Here is a 27248-nt window from a genome sequence, read left to right as displayed (position 1 = left end):
AGTAAAGCACCTGCCCTTGAAGCAAATGCTTCTGTCTCCTGTCTCAGGCAGCGAGCATGTGGTCTGTATGACAAGCGGAGAGAAATACAGTGCGTTGGGGTGGGAGGGTGCCATGGCCATTTTTCAGCTGCTCCCAAAGTGAGAGGAGCACCCTGAGTAATGGGGGCCCTCTCCTCTCCTCTCTCCTCCTAGCCTTGTACAAAGGGAATTGTCTTCCCGTCTCCTGGTAGTGTCTTGCACTGGAAAGTATTTCATGAAGGGAGGACAAAAAGTAATAAGGAAGACAAAAAGTCAAAGCAAATGCAGTGTGTGGGAGGAGAGATTATCAGTCCCATGTCTTAAAGTGGATGCTGGGGAAAAAGCTGGTCCTTCCCACATGGCTCCGACTGCCGTGTTGGAGTATAAGGTGGAGCGGGAAATTCAGTTTCCAGCCCTGCTCTCTCCCTGCCTTTCCTGTGATACCTGTGGACATGTCTGCGAATGGTGGCAGCGGCGATGGTTGTTAACTGGATGCTGTTCTGACACTGCCAAATCCTTTCGCACAGGTCACCATCTGCTTGGTGGTGAACAGCAGTTGAAAGGGTCTGTGTAGCCCATTAACAAAGTCTTTTGCTATCCAGACCTCTGAAGTATTTTAAAAGCCCTGTTTAAAAGCTCAAGCACCTTTTTTTTTTTTTTGGGGGGGGGGGGGGAGTTGGTCTTTTCTGCTTCACAGCCCGCTTTTTGTTTCTTGTCTCATGGTAATGAATTAACTGTAAGCATGAGTGACAGCCCAGGGAAATGGTAGACCGGGGTCATGCAGGGTGCGGCCTTTGTAGGAAAGATGAGACTCTGTCCGGAGAAGCTCTCATGAAGTTGGCTTTACAATATTTACCAACTACCTGTCTCACAGGCAACAGCAGGATTTGGCCCTCTCTTGTTATAGCATGCAATCGGATGTAAATGCCTTGATCTCAGTGGAGTTATTAAATGCTAGTGGTGCAACAAAAACACCATTTGGCCTAAATGGTATGGAGAAATGACAACCAACATAATGATCAGATCTGTTTCTCAGGGATCTCTCAGGCAGGGGAGGTAGCCAATCTGTCCATGCTGCTCTGGGCCATCTGAGGTTCCCTGGAGAATTTAGATTTCCATCTATGTTGCATTCAGTTTTTATTCATATTGGCTTAGAATATGTTTCACGTCTTTTTTTTTTTTTTGTCTCTTTTTTTTCTGCAGTAATAGTAAAAATCTGTTTTTCTTCCCTAACTATGTGCAGGCTGGCATGGCTTTGACTTACGATCCAACAGCTGCTATACAGAATGGGTAAGGAATGCATGTTTTCTTATGCCCTTTTAAAAATTATTTTGAATGCCATCTTCTGTTTTCTCTTTCTGTGGTGAAACTTATTCAGAAGCAAATTCACTCAGTCATATTTTGTCTGAAGCATGTAATGCTATATTGTCAAGTTCTTCTTTTAGTTTCCCTTTTGTTTTTATGCCCTCTTGTTTGTAATATCCATTTGAATGGGAAGTTGTTTTTCCTAATAGTTTCCATCTCTATTTGGCAAATGCTAGTGAATGTTTTTTTAAGCTCTCTCTGTCATGAAATGGAAACCAGTAAAGTTTCCCTTTACTGACTTTGCTTTTGTTAAAATAATCATTGAAGATTCCAGCATATTTTGGATAATAGAGCTGTTACTTCATGTGGGGTTCTCTATACAGGCTGGCTGGCTTCCATAGCATTGTCTGAATAGAAATGCCAAATAGGGAGAAAGCCTTAAATTAGTGTGTAAGCAGATAGGATTTAGGGGTAAAATTCTGAGTAACACTCTTCTTCATTTCTCAACTATGGTTTGCCGACCCGAAGAATTGTAACTTTCTTTCAAATTTAGCAGAGAAGTTACATCATCGTATTATTTACCTGCATGAATACATTTCCAATTACTTCATGAGCTGGAAAAACAGAGCCTTGAAATCTAGCTATCCTTTCAGAGAGGTTAACAACAATTTGAAGAGAAGCAGGAAATTCGGCCCTGAACTCTTTGACAGTCACTCTTTGATCAGAGAGATGTTTGATATGATTATAAAATTCCATGCATATTCCCATCTGCATTCTCCAGCTGAAGGGGAGAATGTATTGATATAGGTGATAATGGGTTTATTTGTTAAATATTTGTTAAGGCACTGCTAGTGTGCTGGTTTTGGCTGGGATAGAGTTAATTTTCTTCACAGTAGCTAGTATGGGGCTATGTTTTGCATAGTGCTGAAAACGGTGTTGATAACACAGGGACGTTTTAGTTATTGCTGACCAGTGCTTACACAGAGTCAAGGCCTTTTCTGCCTCTCACACCACCCCACCAGCGAGCAGGCTGGGGGTGCACAAGAAGTTGGGGGGGGGGACACAGCTGGGACAGCTGACCCCAACTGACCAAAGGGACATTCCATACCATATGGCATCATGCTCAGCATATAAAGCTGGGAGAAGAAGAAGAAAGGGGGGGACGTTCGGAGTGATGGCATTTTGTATTCCCAAGTAACCGTTACGCGTGATGGAGCCCTGCTTTCCTGGAGATGGCTGAACACCTGCCTGCCGAAAGCAGTGAATGAATTCCTTGTTTTGCTTTGCTTGCACACGTGGCTTTTGCTTTCCCTATTAAACTGTCTTTATCTCAACCCACGAGTTTTCTCATTTTTACTCTTCCAATTCTCTTCCCCATCCCACTGGGGTTGAGTGAGCGAGCGACTGTATGGTGCTTAGTTGCCGGCTGGGGTTAAACCATGACAGCTAGTTGAAGCATTTAGGAAAAATCTGACATTCCCAGTAGTTTTAAAAAAAAAAAAATCAATGATAACAGTATATTTTGCTTAATTGCCCTTTACAAGCAGTAGCTTTGTACGACTGTGATATTCTCACGTTGTGAAGGAAGCAGCCAAACCAGAGCAACTCAGAAAAAAAGAGTGTTTTTGCATAGTTGTGATTTCAGAATCCTCTGGTTCTATTTCCCTGTTCTGACCTCCCAAATGAGTGTTTCTCCCCCATCGTCATACTTTTCAGTTGGTAACACTTTATAGGCTATAAATAAAACCATCACTAGTTCATAATCCACCAGTGTTTCATCCGGACAACTGGCTTTTATTTCAAAGGAATTCCTGCATGTCAGTTGTGTGAATGTTTTGGAAACTGTAATTTGAATGATCCTTTGAGATTAATATCGTTTTACTTCAAGAATAATTTTTTTTGAAATTATGAAAGTTATCTCAGAATCAGACATAATTTGTATCAGAGAGTACCCGTGTTACTCATGTGTTCAGGCTGCTCAGATGGTTTGGTCACTCAATTGTTTGAACACGCTGTCACTGATCATTGGGAAAAGAAATAATACCCAATGGAGAATTCCAGCTCTGCAGTTTTTTAAATGTTCTTTTATTTGTATAGCATGAAATAAACTACAGCACTGGATATCTCTCCAAGAGTGACAATTAATTACCGCTTTGACATATCTCTTCTTTCTAGAGTGTGAAAATATTTTCAATTTCATCAGGACAAAACCATCTCATTCAAAATGCTCTTGTGGTGAGACCTTGATTGTATGCAGTATCATGAGGAGAAGCTCTTACTATGCAGAAAAATCGATTTGTCCACCAAAAGTTACACAACTGCTGTTCCATCCTTTGGTTGCATCTTTAAAATGCTGTCCTCTGAGGATCACCAGGACCCTTTGGTTACACAGTTTCTTTTTAGCTCCCCAGGCATTCATTTAATAGTCTCTATATATCCTGTAGTTATAAATTTTTACTATTTTTCGTAACCCTTTTTACTTGCAAGTACAATGAAAATCTAGCTCATGGGTTTTATTTTAGCTAAGTCTGGGAGCGCCTCGATGCTTTGCTTGTAAAATGTGCAAATGCGATTTGTTCCTCACAGACACAACACATGGGTATCAGAGCAGGTGTGTGGCCACGGTGAAGGAGAGTTAAAGGCTCTTAAGCACTATGAAGTAAAACAGGTTAACTTAATTGTCAGTGAAGAGGCGTTAGGCAAAAGCATTGCTCTTCCTCACAGTGAGGACAGTCTGGAAGCGAGCACAAAGCTGCTGCTTGCAGCGCCCTTGTGTTGATGGTGTGCCCATACCCACCCTGTGGGTAAAATCTGCATAATACTTTACAGTAAGGTGGACCAAGCAGCTAAGGTTTGCATGGAGCAATGTTACCAAAGGTCTGTAAAACAAAGACCGCTTCCTTGTAGCAGGCCTGTTCGGTGCAGTCAGGTTAAGCGGGTGTTGACCCTGCACACAGCTCAGGACTTGTTGATGTGCTGTGATAAGCATGAGTCGCTCAGTCCTTTGGGTGCCCACCAGCATGGAGCTTAGTGAACTGAAGCTGGAGATGGGAAATGTAAAGATACCCGAGCCAAGGTAAAGATTCAGGTGAGGTATGAATTACCAATAAAACTTAAAGATTGACTGCACATGCTGACGTCTGTTAGAGTCCGTTATAGGGTTGATAGATGCATTTTGATGCATGTAAGTTGCTAAGTCCATGCAGGATTATATGGAGGATGGAAGCCTACTAGAGAGACGTGTCTCTGCAGGTGTCACGGGATGGTATTTAAAATTGGCAATTCCTTAAGAGGCGTGGATTATATTAGGTTTTGGATTGGGGCATAACCAAACCTCGGGGAAGAATCTGGACTCTTGTATGTTGTCCAGATGAAAAGGTGGGTTCTCATTGCTCATGGTGTAGTACTATTATTGCTGTATAACTGCGTATTTGCCTTGAAAATCTATAGCAGGAATAAAACAAAAGAGTGTGAGAGGCTTTCACTAAAAATAGCTAAGATTTTCTCCTCACAAAGGAATAGATAATTTTCTTCTGAGTCTATTACGCTGTAAAGCTTGATTCTCCATTTCATTATATTGTTTTTATGCCCATGTAACTCTGTTTAAGCATCCAGTGGAGTTACATCAGCATAAAACTGGTATAATGGAGTGGAGAATCCGGCCCATAGCGTACCATAGCATTGCAGTATGAGCTACTGAAGACGTGGTAACCACACACTTCAGTAGATAAGCTCTTTTCCCCTGCCAATCTCTCGGTGCCTTTTTTTTTTTATAATCAGCCTTTTCTGAATTGCATTTACAAAGGTACTCAGGTTTTATTTTGGGGAGTAGTGTGCCTGTTGTAATATGCTATTGATTTTTCAATTTGTGGTATTAATATTGTTTTAGTGGTTTAATGCACTCATACAAAGAACAAAATAGAGCTCTTGTTCTTGCACTGTAAGGATGCTCATTTAAAATGTTCCTGAGGCTTGAGTCCTCCTGGCCATTTGACTAAGATTGCGATGTACTGTATCAGTTTAATATCTGATATCTGGGGGACTATACTGCGCATTTGCTGGCCAATGGGCTCAATATTCAGATAGGTCTTTTTCATCTCAAACATCTGACTCTGTGGCTTATTGCAACAGAAAATTGCTGCCTTGATAACGCTTGGTAATACTCTTACATTATGTGAGCCCCAGGATACTATTTATGAATCTAACTTTTTCAGTACTGCCTGCAGGCATGAGGCATGAGCAAATGGTGTTTATTGCAGTGCAAATAGGGTCTTGCTCTTGTGCAGATTCTGTGTGGAAGCTTGCACATTCCCCCATAGGATGGGAACCATATGGATTTTTTTTTCTATTTTTTGGCAGGGAAATAGCGACCAGACGCTACAGATAATGCAGTCCCCAAAGGCAGAGGGAGGGTTGATGTATGAAGGGAGTATGTGCTTTGTCTGTTAAGCAACAGAAACTGTTCTTAAAGCATTGCCTGTGTGTGCCTGATGATGTACTGGGAACATGGTTCTTCTTAACATCTCTTAAAAACACTTTCTTTTGAGCCTTTTATAAACCCCTCTCCATGAACATCCAGGAACATCTTTTTGCCTCCTAGTGATGAGTTTTCCCTGTGCTTATGGAATCTGGGCATGCTGAAAAGGTCTATTTTTAATACAAGGGCAATGTCTGTTTTGCCTCGTCCCTGCCACCTGCCTTTCTACACTTTTGCTTCTAGCATTGCAATTGCAGCTGAGGAGTAGGGACACTGACTCACGCCTACAAAAAACTGCATGGGCTAATATAAGGATCCAAACTGCATTTGCGGAAAATGCAGCTGAACCTTTTGGAGAGCTCTCCTTAGGGCCCACAGGTCAACTACCACAAAGCCTACAGCTCTCAAAGTACCATACCAGATACTGTACATTTTAATGCCAGGAAACTTGGGGGCATAATTGAACAATCTTATCTAAAATGAGTCAAAGCCAGTATAATTAATATCTCTTTCCACTCCTCTTTCCGAGGTACATATTCTGATGACTGAGAATTCTGTATTCCCTTGGACTTGCTTACAACATGCATCTTCCACCTCATTTCACTTCTCCCTGAGCCTAAAGAAAAAAAAAAAAGGAAAGCCTGAGATCGAATACGGCGAGGTCAGCAGCTGCAGATCTTGTTGGGATGCTGTAGCATTTACACCAGAGCGGGCCACTCCTGCATTTTTGCTCCTCCTGTCTTTTTTTTAGGTCCCCAGCATGTCACTTATCCCAATTACATATTAGGACATTAGCCTATTTGTATGTAAAGGGAATTTGGGGAGATGCCTCTGTGTCCCATGGGTGAGAGCATGTTGAGCCCTTTTTGTGAGCGGGCCCTGCCAGGGTGGTACATGGCTGTAGCGCTCTGGCAGGTTGAGCACCCCGTGCCTCAGGGAGGCTCCACTTGAGCCTGTCCCCAGCAGGGACACCCCTGTCCTCACCACACCACTGTACTTCACACGTGGCAGAGAGGCCTTCAGAATATACTTGTTCGTTCTTGCTCTGTTGAATTCCCTCAGGCAATATCCAACTTCTTTTTTTTGATCCCTTTGAGTGCAAGGGATGCTGTGGCAGGAAGACAAACCTTTGTCTCTGGATGTAAGGGATTCCTGATTGCAAAATGTTTGACCTACACCCTGTCACAGTGACTCAGATTGTTAAACTTGATTTAGTATTATTATTAAAATTGAAATATTTGAACTGGATTTTCTCACATTGTCATTTGCTGCGTCAGATTTCCTTCCCTTCTCCTTTGACGCTCTGGTGCATCCATTTGTACAATATAGCTGAGTGTCCTGATAGTATGTTTTATTTGATGCTTATTTGAGAGCATTCCAAACTGCAACAGATAAATGGTATTGGCAGAGGTGTTGGAAGGATTGTATTTTTCACATTACCAGAGTGTGTATTCTACAAGCTTATGTACTATTCAGATAACTGCATCTCTAAGCTGAAACTTAAGTGGTTAGCTGTCTGTCAAGTTCTTGGCTTAGCACACGTTTTCTGTAAATTTGGTAGCATTTGCTGGCATTTATTGGAGAGTTTATTCCAAAGAGTCAGCATTACTTCCAAATGGAAAGTTGTTTGTCCCCTGCACTCGTCTTTGAGCAGTTCATACATAGTATGAGTTTGAGTGCAGCATCAGTGCCAGGCTGATGGACAGAATGAGAACAGAATGAACAAAAATACGTTGCTTTCCCAAAAGAGTTTTGTTTTTATACTGTCCTTCAGTTCAAAAGGTTTGTATGTATTTCTATTATATATTTTACCTATAGAGTGAATTCTACCAGTCTGCCATTGACTGTTTTCATTTGCCGCACACAGCATTTCTTAGTTCATTCACTTAGCAACAGCATAGCCAAAGTGGTTTCTGGTTAACCTTGGTCTACGAGAAGACCCTTTAGCAGGTCTTAGATAACATATGCATCATGCTAATGCCATAGATGAACCCGACTAGTGCTGTAAAAATCCTTTTCCCCCCCAATGTTGTATGAGCTTAATGTTTGGTATAAGCAGTGGGATAAAAATGCCTCTAAGTTCTCATAATAGGATATATATAAAATTGGGCAAAGTCACAGTTTTAAAATAGTCTCTGTGCGAGCATTGTAGGGGCAGATAAATGTTCCTAAAATAGCAATATATTTCTATTAAGCAAAAAATCACTCAGACGCCACCTGCTGCTTTTGGCATTTTAAAATCTTATTTGGAATAGAGAGAACAAATGATTGCTTCTCTGTCTCCCTCTCCCCTCCTAACTTTGAATGTTTCCGCCCAACCTTCAAAGACGGCAGCCTGTTTTTCCGAGGCTATTGGTTGGATGAAGTCGGTGGTTATTTGAGCCTGCATCCAGCATGAATGCATCCAGTCTGAACTAGACTGATTAGTACTAAATCCAGGATGCCAGGGCGATCAGGAAATAGAGCACTTGCTTAAACACCAGTAATGATTTTTTTGTTGCATGGCTCTCATGGAAAGCTACTGTTGATTGCCTCAGCGTGGGGAGAAAAAAAACATAAAAAGACAGGGAGTGTAATCCACTTCACTGTTACAGAGAGAGCATATGTGCAAAATCTTCTGTTACTCCTAAGATCGGTGCACACTATATGAAAGGGATCTGCATGGCGTTTAAATAGGACAAGAAAACACTGCACAGGAGTATTTCTCACTCTCGGAGTCCAAAATATCAGCATTTTGACAGTTGTAAGACCACAAACCTTCTTTTTTTTAAGCAATTTTATTTTTCTGGCTTACAGTTAAAACTGAAAAAAGGTCAAATGCAAAAATCTTTACAAGTACACACATATTAAGTGTGTACAATCCACCAGTAGTGATATTTTCCAACTGATAATTTTATCAATAATCATTAACCCACAGGGAAGGAGAAGAAATATAACATTTATTACCATCAAGCAAGATATAGTGCAACTTTTGTTCATAGCATGCAACAGTGGAATTAAAACCAACTAAATCTGAGATTTTCAGTGCTGCCTGGGGCATTTAGACTCATAATTCCTGATACATTTCACCAGAAGGTGGGTTTTTTGCTCTCTGCCTAGATGAATATGAAAATTTCAGCCAGAGTTTTTGTAGCCATCCCTTAATAAAATAATTCAGGCATGTATATGGAATGTGTTATTCTCACCACTGAAGCATTAAGATCTGAAAAGAAAACAGTACCACATGTAAAAATGAAATCAGTAATATTGTCTTTGATATCGCGTAAAAAATTTCCTTTCACTAGCTAGCACTCTGGAAAATCAGCTGTCTTTGCATTTCAGATAATTACTTCTCGTATCGTGAAGTTCTATATTTGTGCTAGCTGAAGTGAAAAAAATATGCTTTGTGTAAATATTCCTCCTCCTTTCCATTTTCAAAATCTGTTCAGTGGAGCCATCACATCTTCTTTATTGTGGTTTTGGAAATAGATGGACATAATTACCTGTGTAGACTCTTTTTGTCTTTGCCCAGGAGGCAGTGAATTAGTTAGTCAGAGCCTAGCAGTCGAAAGATGCAAAAAATCTCGCTTTTGTTCTTTGTTTGCAGATTTTATTCCTCACCGTACAGTATTCCAACAAACCGCATGATTCCACAGACATCAATCACGCCATTCATTGCTGCTTCCCCTGTCTCTACATATCAGGTACGTCAGATTTGCGCTTGTCTATGTTTCCCAGTTAATTATGTTTTGGATGTGGATGATTTTCTGTATACCACAGAAAATTGTGTGAGTGCTTGTGCTCTTGAGTCACACTTTAAACAAAAGGCTTTCTAGTAGTATTCAGGTATCATTTGGTGTAGGGTTTGAAGTGCTTCCTGCATTCTTTACACCAGCAATGAAAGCCACTGTAATTTTTTCTTATTTCAGTCAGCTTCTCTAGTAAACAGCATTTTGCTTCATTTCCAGTTGACAACAGCAGAAGCTTATCATTCCTATTGAAATGTTTTGTCATTTTGGCTCCCCTTCATTAGCCAAAAGGTTTTTTTAAATACATTTTTTTTATAATTTGTGTTGACTGCATCGTATTTTGACCTTTTGACCTCAGCTGTATTTGCTCCAGTAACAGCATCCTTTAAAAGCGCTCATTTTTATCCAATAATCCCTGACAAAGCAAGTTACTTAAGGATAACTGTCCTCATATCCTTCTTTAGTCTCCCACACGTTTTGTCGTTCAGAATCTCTCTTTTCAGCATATCCCTCGCAGATCTCCACTGGGAAATTATTGCCATGCTCTGGCTTTCTGAGATGGAAGTCAAAACCAGGTTGCATAGTTTTATTATTAGCCATTCTCTGGGAACATATCACTTCACTCTGAAGCTGGTCATTGGCTATACATTTTCCCATTTCAGGTATTTCTGTCCTATAAGCATCAGTGCTCTTCCAGTCCTGAGCCCTACCTGAGATAAGCTACCCAAACTTGTAAAGCTGCATGGTGGGTTGTTCGTAATGTTAGGGTTGGTTTGTTGGTTTGGTTTTTTTTTTGAGATGGTATGCTACTGCTTACAGGTAATTCTGGGAGGTTGTTTTTACACTTACTGTGTTTTAAACTTGATCTTCAAAGATAAATAATTCTTGTAATTTTCTTTGACTTTTGTGTTATTTAATTTTAGATGGATATGTAACACTTGCCAAACAAAAGTTGTTTTGGTGAGATAAATTTGGTAAATTTCAGTAAATGGCAACACCAAAGAAATGTCAGTGCCAGAGACATACAAGTGCAGCTCACATGCACTTTGCTCAGTAGCAAAGCTGGCTTAAGAGTCTTACCTCCTCCCTCTTATTCAGGCCCCTGAATTCAGGCCACCCAGCCACTTACTCCCATCACTGCTCCACAGTTCACCACTGCTCCCTTCTCCCATCCTGACTTGAACCATTGCATCGGTTCATGGTTTGATGCATTTGCATGATTTGATGCATTTGCACCAAAAACATTGATTTTTATTTTTTTTAACCCATATAATTCTCTGTAGATAGTTTGCAGTGTAAGCCCAAAGGCATTTGCCCTGGCACAGAGGAGGAACTGCAAGGGTGCAAGAGTGGGAGCAATGAACAGCAGCAAGCTGTGGCAGCTCTAACGTATTTTAACTAGTGGGGAGTCACAATAGAAAATTTTGCAGTAGAAGTGTGTTTGCATGTGTGTGTGCTGGTTTTGGTTCTAAAGATGTTTCACTGAACTTGCTTTTCAACAAAAAATCTACTTTGATAAACTTCAGCAAGTGTTGAGGCACACAATTATACAATTAATTCTCACCACTTGCTTCATGAACAAAATCACAGGGCATCTGGAGAATCGGAACCTTGTCATTTTCTCCTGGTCATCCCTGCTCATGCTCAGTCTGAGATGCCGCATGCCCATCTCTCTGAGCTTGGGGATAGCTCATGAGTTGCCCACTGATGGCTGTAGCACAGCTATAATTTTGTGTTGGTTGGATGACATGTTCATGATTATATTGATGGATGAAAGCAAACAATACAAATGAAAAAATAGGACAACATGGAATATTGAAGACTGCTTTATGAGATAAAATGGTGTGGATCATAGAAACAGTGCAATCATGGTGCTCAGACTTCTGACTTTGGTAGAAAACATTACCAAGTGAAATTTGAAAGCTTTTTCCTTTGTCAAGAACTTTATGAAGCATAAATGATTTTTGTGTTGAGTTACATGACTTAAATCTTTTGCCAAAATTAGCTCTGTAGTTGTAATAGAGAGAATATTTTCAAGTAAATCTTTGAGCTCTGTTTTAAACTCTTCTGTGCTAATTAAAAGTATTTGATATGCAGGTCCAGAGTACTTCATGGATGCCTCATCCGCCATACGTTATGCAACCAACAGTAAGTGGATACTTGCTTATATCCAGCTAAAAGTGCTCACACTGTAGCCTCCGCTGCTTGTCAGCCACATTAAAGTCCTAGGTCATGTAAGAGCAGCCAGCTGCTCCCTTTGACAAGAGCCCTCTGCTGTAAAGATTCTGCTTCTTTAAGGAGCACCATTTGATTTAGTGAAAAGGGGAGGATGGGTGATATGTTATCTAATTGCATTGATTATAAGAGAATAACAAGCTCTAAAGTGTTGCTTCTGAAGCTTTGCTTCAGGGACTGCAAGATAACTGCATTCCTGCATACTTTGAATTGCCAGGATCGACACATGTTACCCCTCCCTTATATGCTTATCCATCAAAAAGTCCTTTGTAGTTGTATATACTTTAAAGGATCCTCAATGCCTCAGTAATGCATTTCAAGTACTGGAAAAGGGTAAAGCACAGCTGTCTTACAAAGTCTCTGCCAAATCTGAATCTGCTTTATGATTTGACCAGTCAACTCTTTTTTTTTCCCTGAGTAAATTGTCATCTTTCATCAATTTGTAACTATTACTTAAAGTTGCATTACACTTCTACCAACATTCAGTAGGAGCAGTGCAGGTGATTTTTTGTTTACCTCACAGAAGAGTTTTGATGCACATTGCCTAAATATTACTGATATACCAGAAGGAGACAATGTACTGAATCCCACCACGTACAGATTGCTTTAGTTTTGTTTCCTACTTTTGATCAGTTTCTCAGGTATGGATCCACTTAATGGTGTCATTAATCAAAAATTCGTATGTGTGCTCCACATAAGGATCAATACATTGATTTATATGAGGAAGGTAAAATTAAAATGAAGGTGTATAGCTTAGGATTGTTTGTTATTCACATTTCTGTTCAAATTTTTTTACTTCATACTAGAGTAAACTCTGGTGGGAGTTAGCTATACAACAACGTGGATATAATTACGCTACATACCCGTTTAGTAGCACAGGACTCTCATCCCAATTTGAAGCCCCCTTCCACATTCCTCAACTCTTTGGAGACAAGTTCTTCAGTTTTTTCTCACTAGGCAATGACCATAGTGTGGGACAGACTGTCTCCTGGAAGCCCAATTCCCACCACTGTGGTGCCGCTCCTCTGTCCAGACCCTGGTGGAAGTTCCCATCTCAGTGGAGGAAAGCTACTGCCGTGTTCCTTGTAGGGAGACGAGCTGTATTGAACAAACTTACAGTTAAAATCAGTCCTCTCTTCTAATATTTGGATTTAATTGCAGACCACAAGAAATCTTAGATGTGTGTGTATGATGAGTTGTCAGACTTGTGGAAGCCAAAGGATCTCTGATCCTTGCAGAAAGACTCCCTTTCTAAAAGGAGAACCTAAGCATTTTACCAATCCCAGTTTTTGTGTATACGTGTGTTTGAGAATATTTAGCAAAGCATTTTCCTGCAATACTAAAAGCAGTGAGTATTTTGGTGTTGTGGTGATTGGATGTATTTACCCTTTGGTAAAGGGCTGTGAAGAGAAAAATAACTTTTATAGTGAGTGACACCCTCAATATGCTGAGTTATGTCAATATGAGAGTTGTGTCAATGAAAAGCAGTGTGCTTGCAGAAGGAAAAGCAGAGGGACAGTGGATAAGTGGTGTAACGTTTCAGTTCCAGTGTCATTGCCATTGTGGGTTACCTCCATGTGTTGTCTGTAGCAATTCCAGTCTCTTCACTGAAAGATTTTTCCCGTGTGTTTCCCAAGATTATGTTCTTAAATAAATGGACATGAGGCATTTAGTGCTGAAGAAGTATAAAAGCAAAAAGGCAGAACTACCATTCCCCAGCTTTCATTCAGAGATGAATTCTTTATTAGAAATGTCTGAAAAGTTGTCAGAGAATTACTACACAGAGGACTCAAGAGGCATCAGAATTAATGGCCTGTTTTGAAAGAAAATAAAGAGTCTATGTCCATTGTAAGTTTGCTGTAGTTTCATGCTAACTATAGACTCTATTCTAGGCACCTCCATAGCTTAAAAAGAATGCAGAAAAGATTAGGATAAAGTTGGCAGAATTTAAGACGTGAGTTTTGGTAACCCTGTGCGCTGATGAAACTGGGAACTTTCTAATTTGGTTAGCTTTTTGTTTCTTCTTGTAACTTAGTTTGCCATGTTATTATCTGAATTGCCACCACTTTACCTCATAATATTTTATGAGGTGATTGATAGTGGTGCGTGATGTCCCACTGGAAACTAGTGCAGATAAATATTACATTCCCCTTGCCTCAGGAAGGAGAACATTTTGTTAAGCCTCTATTACTCTTTGTGAGTAGAGATGAACTCTTACAGAAAGCACAGTTTGAATTGCTCAAACGCTGGTGGTTGTTTCTTTGTTTTGATTGTAAGTATCCACTAAATCATGTTACTGGATGATTAGCTTTTCATTTCCGACAGAAAGTCCTACTTGATATTTATGTATAATTTAACACCATGTAGTGTCCCTCATGACAGAAGAATAGGCAGGACCGTGCTGTAGAGGAGACAAAGGAGGTTTTTCATTCAGCGTGCTGCGCACAGACAGGACAGTTTTCTCCCAGGCTGGCAAGCTTACCGACAGGAGGGAAGAGCTGTGCCGTGGCGCTACCACCCCGTGTCTGCCTGCCTCTGCTCTGCCTGTCTGCTCTTTCTTCAGTGGTATCCCCTGCAGTAGGTTGGCCTGCCAGAGATGTTGCTCCTTTATTTCCTTTCATATATCGATTTCAGCCACATTTTCCCAATGTGTGCATATGTGCATTCTGTATCCATTTACTTGGTGGATTAAAAAAAAAACCCACTATAGTAAAAGATTGTATCTCCAACTCCTTCCGCAGCTTTTTAACTACAACCAGATAAACCTCTGACCCTAACAGATAGCCATAACATATATATTAACTGGAAAGTATTTGCATATATTGCTTTCCATTCCCCAGCCTTGTTTGCTTTCTTACTTTTGTGATCTCCTTAAAAGCCAAAATGACATTCTATGAGAAAAAACAGTCAGAAATTTTTTTTTCCTAATGGGAGAAAGTCAGATGGGCAGTCAAGGACTCTGCAAGTATATCATAATTTACTCATGATTTTCCCTGTAACTTTTAACCTTGATATCGTAGGTTGATGCCAATGAGCAACTGCAAATACAATTTTAAAAGGGTTTTTATTTTTTGTTATCAGTGATTTTTGCTAGCCTTATACTAAGAGCCATGAAAAATTAATATCAAATAGGTTGAGGTACCATTGCTATTTCAGAATAAATAGTATTAAAAATATTCTTCTGCTGGCATAGTAGGGTCACATGTGAAAACCTCCCTCATCTTTGTGCTTGCACAACATTCAAGGTTTTGGAAAACAGGATTCCCAAATCATGTGAACATGATGAAAAATTTACCTTGAGGCTCATGTGTGACTCGGACACTTTTGAAAAATGTACCCTTTGTAAATGGAGCCTTCACCACTTTTTGACCATATTGACTGCACTGTGTCCAACTAAGAATGCCTCAAATTTGCCAGTTTTGTTGCTTTGCCACATGCCCTGGTCCCTATCGCTAGCTGTAAAGGAAGACAAGCTCCAGAAGAGTTATGGCAGAGTGGGGTTGGACTCATATTGGCATAACGTTTAATGCACTGATGGCAGTCTGGGCTCTGTTTAGTTAACTATAGCTTTCGAAGTACAGTGCTCACTCATCCCTACTTGAAACAAATCTTGTATTTCATTACTGCCTCAGGATAAGGGTAGATGGATAGCGATGACAGAATCAAAACATAAATGGGATAAGAGTTATTCTGGGGATTTATAACATTTGCCATATTAGTGTGTTTTTCCTGTAGTCCCCGAAGGCTGTCTGATGGTTCAGGGAGAACTTTGAAAAACATGTTGTTTAAAGACAATTCACATACAGATAATCTTCATTTTTATTAACGATGACATTTGTGTAAAACTTTTTTGGTTCAAATCTTTACTACAAATAATACATGCACTCTTCCTCTCTGAAGGCAAATTTTTTTAGTGAACCAACAGAAATGCTCTACCCTAATACTGTATGTGCACACTGGTTTTACACTTACCCTGTTTTATTTGCAAGTAAAACTGTGTGACCATAAGTAATCACTGTGTATGCACAGATAGATGTTCTTGTCAGTCTGGAATAGTTTTCTGCATAATAGCTGCAGAAGGAATATGCCAGTGGCAGCATGAAGGGTGCAAGCAGAGCAGCATATGGAAAAACCTACTATTGATAATGATAAAGTGCATTTGGGAGAACTTATCTTCTGGACATTTCTCAAGCCCTTACAGCCCTTTTAGAAAGGTCAATGTCTTAACAAACGCCCTTATTTTTTTCTGTCTTCCTTCCTCTGGCCCATGGCTGAATGTAATCTGTCTGTCTTTAAAAGCAACAACAAAAACGTTTCTTATTTCATAAGCAGTGTAAAACCCCTGCTTTGGTGAGAAGCGAGGCTGAGTAAGGACTCCAGATTCTTGCCTTTTGATTGTTGTGCATGAATGTAGCATAAAAAGTACAAACTGTCCAACTGAAATATATCAGTTTTCCTTTTCTCACTAGCGACTCTGTTGTTTTGGATAATACCCAAAATACCACAGCAGTTTCAGTGTTTTGATTCCTACGCTCTTGAACAAAGAAGTTCCTTGTGCTGCATTCAGTGTCCCTCTCCCGAGACAGCTTTCTCTAACTCCCGGTTGTTGCCCTACCTTTTTAGCAAATAGAGCTGGCAGTCCATCTTGCATTTGCCTGTTTGAGTGTAAGGGAGCAAAGTATGTCCTCTGCAGACAGTTGAGTCCTGCCTCCAAGATGAAATGTGAGAGTTCGGCTAGCTGGTATGAAAAGTAAACAGGAAATAATCCTTAGAAATTGGAATCTCCAGCTAGTCTTTTAACTTTTAGCTGTGTATTTTTAAGAGATCCTTTGAACATGAACTTACTTGAACTTTTAAGGCTGAAGAGTTTAGAGGTTGAAATAACTAACCAAATACCAATGCCAAAGTTCTGCTGAACAATTTTAATTCCAGTGTTTCCTGAGGCAGAAAATCAAGGACTGCCAATTCTATAACTCCGATAATCAAGACAGTAATTGGCAATGTTCCTTTGGGACAGGCAGGCTCGCATGAGGTCATATCTGCCTGCCTCCCACCCAGCACCCGCTGTATGTAGCAGTTGCTCAGTGCTACTAAGTGGGTAATTTCAGACTGACCCTCTTCAATGCCGGGTGCTGTGGTGTTGAGGAGAGTACCCAGGTCAGAAAAGCAGTGCCCAAGCTCAACCAACTCACGCCTCTAAAAGGAAATAGGTGTAAACGATTCACCCAGGTTACATCTCGTACTCAAGTGCAGGGGTTTGTACGTTTGCTTATACAGCTCTTCTGGAATCATATCAAAGTATCGCTGCAGTCATTTGTGCTGCTGTTGTAGAAATTAATACGAATTAATATGAATGGCAGAAAAATATATATCCAAGTTAGATTTCCAACCCCTTTTGACACTCTGCTAGAGCCCCCTAGTGAAACTGGACATTTTTTGTGATGGCAGCAAGACACACCACATATGGATTCACTTAGAAAACATGGACGGGAGAACCACAAGCATTTCCAGTAGGCAAGCCCTTGCATTTGAGGAACTTGTGCTTTGCTGTTTTATCCTAAAAAGGCTTAAGAGTTCTAGTAAAATTTTCTCTTCTTTCAAATACTCTACAGATAGTGTGACTACTAAATGGATAAACCTGCAGTCTAAGATTTTTTAAAGACATTTACATTAGTGGAAAAAAGGTATATATATATTTCAAACAAATCTATAAATGTAAATGGAAAAGATATTTGGAAAAGAAGGCAGCTGACACTAAATTTGAAAGGTACCCCAGAGATTTTGAAGCCAGGAAATTCTGGTTGAGGTTATGGAATACTGATTTCTTTTTAACGGAAAAGATGCAACCTTAACCATCAGCCTTCATTGTCAAGAAAAATCTTAACACAACAGCTGTTAAAAGCAGTAGGTTTTATCAAAAGGGGCTATTTTTTTAAGAGATAGTTATTAATCAATAGGCATTAGAGTACCTTCTGTGGAACAATGTAGTGCATTTTAAAAAAAATCAATCTCTAATTTTGTACAAAGCCTGCAGTCTGTTTTAACTTTTCCAACTTCACGTACATCAACTAAGACTGAAAATCACTAATACTTTATTTATTTCATATAATATATGTAACGTCTCTGGTTGCATGTAGATTTGCATTTACGTCAAGTTTTAAGTTTACACCAAATCAAAAACCTGAACGCAAACTGTAAGGTTCATATATTGTGTTTGCCATTTGGAGCAAAAATGCCCTCATTTGTTTAGTACTGGTCAAGTTAGTTATTGTCCAGGTGGTAGATTAATAAGTAGGCAGAATGTGATAGTATCAGGAGAGAGCGAAGGACTGCGTAAGCACATGGTATTAATTATAGGCCAAGAGTTAGATTAATGAGTGTGCAGAAAGTAATGGGCTCAGCAGAGTGGTGAATTAGGTAAGCATGTGATATAAATTTGTCAGATGATTTCTCAGTTTAGCTCACCATCAAATATTTTACCATGTGTATTGCATTATGGTTATGCATGCATATGTGTGCTGTGAACTAGAGAGGCATGTGATACATGTATATTACGGCCCTCTCAAATTTATCCTCCATCATAGACCATCTCATATTTTTTGCCTGGTAATGTTCATTGTCTTGCAGTTGATGTTAATATTATCTAACCTCTGCAGTGCTTAAGCAAATCAGACAGTATGTGTGTAGTAAGCGGGACACAAGTCCGCTTGCGACACAGATGGTCATATAGTGCAATTACCGAACGTGCAAGTTCTGTGAGGGTAGAAAGGAAAGGCAACAATTTCCATCTGCCACAGGCAGCAAAAAGCTTTGAATAAGTTGGTGACACTAGTTGGTGACAAGGCTGGGAATGATCTACTGTGGGTGCCTGCTGACACAGTGTTGGGTCCCTTTCTCATGATGGAGATGTGGTTCTCGTTTCCGTAGTGCAGTAAGGATAGAGGATGTTGCTGCAGGAGAGTTCTCCAGCAGAAAGGGACCTGGATCTCCTTTTGGCTTCCCAAACCCCATCCCTGCACTGCAGAAATCAACGTTTCCATTACAGGTGAGGCACTGGGCAGCTTTGGAGAAGGGAAGAGCCCTGTGAACCCAGAAGAGCATTACCGAGGAACAGCTGTGTTATATGATGAGAGTAATGCCAGGGCAGCACTGTAACTATGATGACTCCAAAATAAGAATTATAAAGACTGGCATAACGTGTCAAAGTTGTAAATGTGAATTCCTGCTAGTGAAGGATCAAGTCAAGTTTTAGACTGTTGACAAGATGTCCCTTTATATATAACTGAGTAGGAAGCGGTTTATGTAAGAATCAAGGTGTAAACTGCAAAGTTAATTATTGTATTACTGTTTTTTAAAATATGATATTCATATGAGCTTTTGTCCCAGAGGATTCAACTGTTATTGGAAGCAAATTCCAAATGGAAATCATGCATACTTGTTCAGCCATAAATGTAATGTATAGCTATTTTCGTCCTTGCTGGAGCTCCTTTTTTGACCTGAGCCTGCCTTTCCTCACATTGGTTTCAAAGGATGCATATAGGCTTAGAGCACTTAGTGACAGATATATTTTTTTTCTGCCATTGATCTGTTGCGTGACCTTGGAGAAAACGTCTTTCTTCTCAGCCTCAGTTTCTCATTTGTCTTTTTTTTAATCCCATCTATTTAGATTATAAAACTGTCATACCACTAAATAGCTTTTACTAGATGTTTGTGAAAAGTCTGGTGGAACAAGGGCCTATCTTGACTGATGCCTCTAAACACGGCCTCACAATAATACTATTAACGTTTAGGGTTTTCCTGTTAAATATTAAAATAAGCCTGTCCTAGCTACAAAGGGAAATACTGGATCTGATTTTTACCAGAATAAATCAAGAGTTAACTTCGCCTAAGAAAATTGAATTGCATAGGTGAAACAGTGAGAATGAGAAGAGAATCACGCTTGCAGCAATAAGTTGATGAAGGAGACTCTGGCACATTCCTAATCCGTAGAACAAAAGCACTTCCAGAAATTACCATTATGTTATGCAAGTGTATTCAAGGACCAATTTACATAAGTAGGGGAAACTAGCTAATGTATATATTACTTACGATTACATCATGATTTATCTAGTGCAGGAGTTGCATAAAAATTATAATCATGTACTCTAAGGACTTAATGACCAGTTTATAAGACTCAGGATTCCTGCTGTATCCAGGAACCATGCTATATAATCCCTTCCAAAACCTGATTAAATAGTTTGATTTTTTGCCTCTTGATAATCCTATCAGGAGGCTTGTTTCAGAACACCTTTGCTCTGAGGTGTTCCTTAGCGCTGCATTTTTAATTTCCAACCTAAAGGTACTCCTCTTCATTTTACATCCACCTGTTCATGGTCAAACATTCTCCCCTACCTTCAGTAACTCTTCTCCCTTCTGGATGACCACCACATTAATTTATAGACAAAAATCTTACTTGCATCTTCATTTTCTAGGCTAACTATGTCAACATCACTATGCATTTGCAGTAACTTAGGGATTTTGTACCTCTGGCTGCAACAATGACCTTTCTTTGGATCTGTTCCACTTTGAATTCATTTTTCTGGGACAGCCGGTGCTCACAGTATTCCAACCTTTTGTACAATAGCATTTATACTTCCTTCTCTTCTCTGGGAGTACTTTGCTGCATTGTAAAATAACATCTTTTTTCCCTTGTGCACATGACCTTAGTAATGCAGTCATCCTGTAATTCACTGCTATACCTAAGTTTTCTCCTTTGTCCAGGTTTCCAGCAAATTCTCCTATGTTATAAAGGAAACCGCATATTAGCCTAATTGTCTTCATGAATTTGCACCTTGCTCTGTTTAATCTAGTCGTTCCTGTATGGTAGTTCAATCTGCCACTTTACTGAATGTGCCTCACAACTTCGTAATTTCCCCAAATCTTATTATTCAAGGACATTATTAAAAATATTGGATGAGAACAATCCTTATGGAGATTTTAGTGACCCTCCAACTGAAGCAGTATAGCTTGTCTTTTAGCACAACCTGTTGTCATTTCCTCTTTAGTTAATTCTTTATCATCTCCAAAGTTTAGTAATTTTTGGTGTAGCACTGCCTGAAATACTTTATTGACCTTCAGAGACTTAGATCTGCTGCATGTCCTTCGTCCAGAAAATAGGTCGTTTTATTTTAAAAATGAGGTTAGGTAGCTCAGTCCTTGGTTTATCTATGTTTTATCTTCATTAATATCCTTTAATCCTGGCCACTGGACCATTGCTTACGTGTGCCAGCTCTTGCATTGCTCTGCAGTAGAGATGATCCAGTCCTGGTTTCTCATTTCACTTGCACCCGCTCCTTGAGTTCAGTGACTTCTCTGGGTTTTTCATCTCCTTTGACTGTATTAATTCCTCTGCCCAAACTCTCATTCTCAGAAAGCTGCCTCTGCTGTCTGATGGCTCGTGGGAAATTGAGGCAGTGTCCTTATCCTGTTGGGGCTACTTCTGAAGTACCTTTAATGTATACTCCATCCTCCCTGCATGGGGAGCCCAGCTCTGGGTTCTGTCCTTGTTTTTCATTTATCTATGTGAGAAACCTTTTGTTAGGTGTTTGAATAACATTTGCAAAGTCTTAGATGATAGACTTTTAGTGAATCTTACTTCTAGCCTCTAGATGTAGCTTTTTTTGTCTTTTTTTTCCCTTCTGTGTTCATTCCTGAAATACTTATTGAGGTGTCAGAGTAAGTGGCTGACTAATTAACACCTCCTCAACTGTAACTGCTGAAGCATCTTAATAACATAATTATATTTAAATTATTTTTGCAGAGACAGTGCTAACAGTTTTTTATATCCATGTATAAATGTACACTGTGATTTGGCATCCTGCAAGTTAGAAACGTCCAAGATATTATAAGTAATAGCTGCTTATTATTGAATGTAGTCATTTCTAACAGTATTTGCCATTCATTTTTTACTCTATTAGGTAAAATGCTTTTTTTCAGTTTAAATGTCTTTATAAAGAATGTAATATTGACCTAAGCTTTGCAGTACAGAGGCAAGTCTAGATCAAATCGTATGTATCTTTCCTAAACTGATTTCAGTCCCACTGAAGTGGAGTGATTGCTTAATTACAGTTTTCAGGTTGTAGTCCTGTGGCCTTGTTTTCCTCTCAAACTGGTGTAAATTAGGAATAAATCCATCTTAAGTCCATGCATTCAACAGTGTGTGCCAAAAAGCTTCTTGTTATGAATCAGTGGTATCTGCAACATTGTTGAAAGCATGGTTTCAGCCTCTTTCTTACATGATTGGAAAAACAAATAGTGAAATATAATAGTATAAACACTGAACATTCTTTGACTGTTTCATAGTGGATTGATGAAGAATGAGTTGTGTAACACAGTGATAGATCAACAGAATCTGAAGAATTTTGAAGAAGTGCCGAGTTGTTATTTAGTGAAACCACTGAATGGTTATTCTTTGGACTACCTGCCAAAGAGAGATGCACTTCCATCAGGGTAGGTTTTCTTATCAAATGGCCTATTGTTAAAAGGAAGGTGGAAATTAGGGGTTGAAATTTCACTTCTTCTAACCGTGGTTTAAATGCAATTTGTTATTTCTTATTACTGAGTACAGCCTTGAGTGTACCTAGTTAAAGGATGTCTGCTGAACAGCCTTCCCAATCCATGCCTTTTAAATAAGCTACCTGGGAGATTTTGTAATGTTGCTGCAGGCCATGTTGCCCAGGAGACCCCCTCTCTAACATCCATCCCAAATCCCAGGGGTAGCCCTTCACCACTGTGCTTTTCAGAGTGAGCAATCAAGTGGAAGTTACCTTTTCTCTACGCGCCGCAAACCACACACACATCCCAAAGCAGGAAGACAATTGGGTTCCTCTTATCAGATGTCTACTTTTGCCTCCTAAAAAGCTGTATAACTCACAGAGAAAAGACACGTGCAGAGTCCTCACCCGGGGCTCGGTCCAGGATAACTTGGATGATTTCTTCAGCTCCAAGCTGAGGGTCACAGGGTTGACACCCTGCTACTGATCTCCATGGTGGGACAAGAGGGTTGCATATGATTCACACAGCAAACAGCCTGCTTTCAAACAGCCTTTGTACTTTTCCAGTACAGCAATCTGTAAATCATTACGCACCCCCTCTTTGCCCAATCCACACAGGATGTGAGTCTGTGTCAGCTCCCAGCTTGATAGCCTTCCTCTTTAGCGCGATCAATAAAAAACTCCTGCTTGCAGCTTTGGAAATTACTAGTCTGTCGCCTGCCTCTAGCCAAGAGGGTGGGCGTCACATTCACAGATGTCCCACATCTGACGGGGTTGAGGCTAGAGGAATATTTTCCATTGGCAGGTAGGGGGAGAGACCTGCCGTTGTAAAGCTGGTCCGTCCACACTGCCGCAACTCCTCCTGGCTGACCCCGGGTTCCCGTGGGCCAGGAGCACCAGCAGTGTTTTGGGGAAAGCATGGTTGCATGCACTCCGCCACCGACATTTCTTCCTGCTGGCAGGCCATGTCATTTCTGGAAATGAGAGGATTGCTCTAGGTGTACTTATTTTAAATGGGAATGAGGTGTTTGATGCAATGAGCGTTTTCTGGTGCTTGTAACAGGTCTTACTTCAGGGAGAGGAGGGGGTGGACATTTGTCAGGAGCAGTCTGATCTGATAGACAGACAGATGCAGCGCACTTTCTCCCTGATTCGTGTCTGTGGAAGTAGCAAAGCTGTATTAGCTCCCTCGCTAACTCCCACTCCAAGTTCAGCAAGCAAAGCCACTCATCATGACAGCTAAAGCTGTGACAGGCCACATTTTCCCCCAGGAACAGCACGGGAATAACAAGAATTTGAAGGGAAAGACCTGTGCAATTCCCCTGGTTTCATGCTGCCTTCTACAGACAGTAACACCCAGTTCACGTCTTCAACCTCTACTTGATATCCAATTTGATAGCATTTCAGCCTAAATCTTCACAGGTGTTCAACACCTTAGGCACATTGGTTTTAACAGGAGGTGACTATAGAGCCAATTTTGGGCAGTTGCTTAGGGAGGTTGATGGGGGGAAAATGGTCTTTGAAAGGTAGTCTTGGTACTATTGCTGCTGCCAAGAGAGAGTTTGGGCTCAGTGCTCAGATTCGGGCTCACAACAGCAAACCTACCTTCAATCCATGCCAGTGTTCATGGTAAAGGCAGGTGTGACTTTCCTGGAGTAGCTCCCAGGACCTCCATACTAGTTTTGCCCTTTCCTTTGTTTTGCCTCCACTTTCCAAGGTAGCAAAGCCAGACCATTTATCCTTGAGTGACAAAGTTCAGTTTTGGCTATAACACTGAGAAACCTTTTGCTGGGACTGCATAGGTGATGTGCACATCTTTGAGATTCTGGGCTTTGTACTTCAGTGGATAGTAACCACAGATGTTTCCACAGGGATAATATAAATAGATCAATATATGTAACTGCCATCCATTCAGAAAAAAAAATTGGAGGTGTTTGTGCTATAAGCCGGGTGAGCTCATTGTAAAGATTTTGGAATAGAGCTTGAGGAGTTTTGAGTACCATGATCTAAGAGAACTTCCTCGCATGGGGACTGGCTGTTCAGTTGCGTTTGTTTGTCATTCTTCCTGGAGTTTTACATGCCATTCAAATCTGTCTTCCAGATTAAAATCAGTGATACAGGTCACGGCTTTCAGAGTGTGGGCCATGGTGATTAGCCATGATCTGTTTGTGATGATATCTGCTTGCCTCCCCAATATGCAATGTATTCAAATCCGCTTTGAGCCTTTTTTCACCATTTTGTTCAACAGACAAGTAAAGGAGTAAGTAGGAGCATGCCGTGAGCGCTGTTGTGTCAAGTGAAGTATGAGACTGTGTTTTGCTCTTTCCTTTCATCTTCTTGGCCAAGCTGGGACAATATGTAACCGAGTATTATGCTGTATTTATTCTTCTTCCAACAGAAGAAAAGGCTATGTTAACTCTTTTGTGCTGGTAAAATTCTTGTGGATAAATACAAGTGACTGAGCTCTCTGAAGTTAATAATTCCAATATTCAGTATAAGTCATAGCCGTGTCACAGGCATTGCTTTTGTATGTTATATGTGCTAAAGGACAATAGTTTTGCTCAAATGTGGTGGTTTCCCTCTGAGAAGTGTTTTCTCTGTTTCAGAGAACGCTATCTATCATTATGACATGCTCCAAAGTGGAAGCCCAAGCCAAGCAACAGCAGAATCAGCAGAAGGTTAGAATGTGTGGCAGACGAAGACTTAAAATCCCAAAAGAGTCTTCTGTCAGGCACCCATTTTTACCTAGGTATCATCAGTTAATTAGTTGCTGTGAAGTCAGTGCACACTAATGTGAAATTTTTTAGCTTCGCTGTGAGTGAGTCCATTTTGCTGACCTCCGACTTAGGAACTACAGTAAATGTCATGAGCTGCAGCGAACTGTTCAGGCCTTCTGCAGTGATCTGCTTCGACCTTGAAGCAGCTGACCCGTAGGTATGCCCAAATAGTAAGTTTATAGCAAATACACCTGATCAGAAGTGAAAAGATGAATCATCATCTCTAAAATATAGGGCAGTTGCCAGCGCGTTTTAAAATTTTCTCTGCAGAGTTAAGGGACTTGGAATGCAACTTTCTAAAAGTGATGAATCAGTTCTGATGATTGATATAAGGCTCTAATTTTCCTGAAGGTTTTCAAAGGCTTCTGAAATGTTCCAATAATTGGTGTTGTACAATATTAAAAATCCTGCCAAGCTGTCTAATTAAATACAGCCATAGTTGCTTCTCAAAACCGAAATTAACTACTTGGTTTGACATATTGTGAGTCCTCTTACACAGGTGGATAATTCAAGCTCCACAAGGAGTTTTGGTCACCTAGTTTCTCAGTTCAGTGGATCTGCAATTGAATCATTTCCTCTTAATGGGTGACTTGACTAAGTGGTTTGAAAGTAATTAGCAAACCCAGTGGATCTGATATTGAAGTGTATGATCAGCATCTTATCAGGAACTACTTATTTCCTGTGGGAAACTGCGGTCGACTTCTCAACAAATTCAGAAGGCAACTTGTTGCTCCTTCTTCTAAGGAAGCTAATCAAGGAATGGTTGCACCATCCCAGGCATGTTTTGACTTGTGATGAAGTGATCCCAGCTGATTTTAAAGGCATTTTCAGAAAGTCTATTCTTTATTAGTATTGGATATTTTATTTGGTCACTTTTAAGAAAGCAGTAATTGACTTCTTACAGACGCAGACTATTTTTTATCCACTAATACATTTTAATCTTGGTGCACAGCTATTAATGGGATATGCTTCCACTCCAGAGCAATTCAGATTGATTTTGTTTCTACTTCAGAAATATATTACAGTAGACCCACAGTATATAAAAGTGCTCAGTGTGTTGAGATGAACTAGCCTCACGGTATTTGCAGCTTCTAATGGAAGCTCAGTACATTTAGAGAAGAACTGGTGATTGATTGCCTGGTGCTCGGGCTAATTGATATGGCACTGAGTTAGTCAGAAGCTCTCAGCTCCATCAAAATCACACATGACACTGCGCCAGTGCCTCCTAATATTGACTGGGTAGTTCATATGATAAAAGCAGCATGTTTTGGAGGAGACTTCCAGAGCTGAGTGAATCTTCTTTCAGCATCAGTTACATTCTTTCCAGAAAGGCTTCCTGCCTGGAGTAGCATTACTCCTCCGCTGGAAATTTTTTAAAAGGATGTTCTCAGGTCTGTTTATTTTTTATGAGCTTGGATGCGGTCACTGAGATCCTGTGAGATCAGAAGAATGGAATGAAAGTGGCCACAGATGACACTTGAGCTATTTCCACAGCTGGATGCACACCAGCCAGAGTAGGCGGTCCTCTGCAGATGAATTAGTTCGTTGAAGTACATGATACAAAACATCTGTTACGACGAGAACAAACAAAAACAATGTGCCTTTGAAGACTGCGATTTGTTGGGAGCTGCTTGCAAGGGTGCTGAATGAGGCAGTTGTCAGCAAGGAAACATTTTCAGGCTTGCCCTTGTGTGAACTAAAGCAAAACTACACAGTAAAAATATCTAAATTCAATCAAGCAAAAGACCTGCTTTTCCCAAATTTTGTTACTCTAATTCCTGATACGGCAATGGGGAGGGAGAGAGCCCTTCTGTACCAAATGTTTTGTATACCCTAAACCACTTTTAATACGATGGTATAATTCCAGCTGAGTGGCTGTAAAAACTTAGAAGCTACACTGGTACAGTAACTGTTATTCTGTCAATCGTTCCCCGCACTGCTTTATTACCAGCTGTCTTGAAGTGCAGTAGACGTTTTTCATTGTCACTGCCACCTGATGACAAATAAAACCTTCAAAATGGTTTTGCTCTGAGGAGCAGCTCACAGCTCCTAGCCAGAAGTAGACCTTTCACATCACCTTAATGAGCAGAAGCGATCCAAACGTTCCCACCCCATTTTACTCTTACGAGGCAGCTACTTTTGGCTGCCTTTGATTTTTTTCTCGCAGTTGAGCTGA

At 40.3% G+C, this 27248-nt stretch overlaps 1 protein-coding gene across 2 annotated transcripts in view; it reads left to right on the top strand.

The window, feature by feature from the left end:
- The window catches only part of RBMS3 (RNA binding motif single stranded interacting protein 3), a 711967-nt gene that overhangs the window by 638916 nt on the left and 45803 nt on the right, over positions 1–27248 (top strand). For both annotated transcript variants that reach the window (XM_075143380.1, XM_075143379.1), the window contains 3 exons: positions 1262–1308; positions 9387–9483; positions 11626–11676. In XM_075143380.1, coding sequence (XP_074999481.1) covers positions 1262–1308; positions 9387–9483; positions 11626–11676 — 195 coding nt within the window. The remainder of the gene's footprint in view (positions 1–1261; positions 1309–9386; positions 9484–11625; positions 11677–27248) is intronic.

The sequence above is a fragment of the Calonectris borealis genome, chromosome 2 (genome assembly GCF_964195595.1).
Source record: "Calonectris borealis chromosome 2, bCalBor7.hap1.2, whole genome shotgun sequence".
Taxonomy (NCBI): Eukaryota; Metazoa; Chordata; class Aves; order Procellariiformes; family Procellariidae; genus Calonectris; species Calonectris borealis.
Note: the sequence above shows the minus strand (reverse complement) of the source record. Positions and strands in the feature narration are given on the sequence as shown.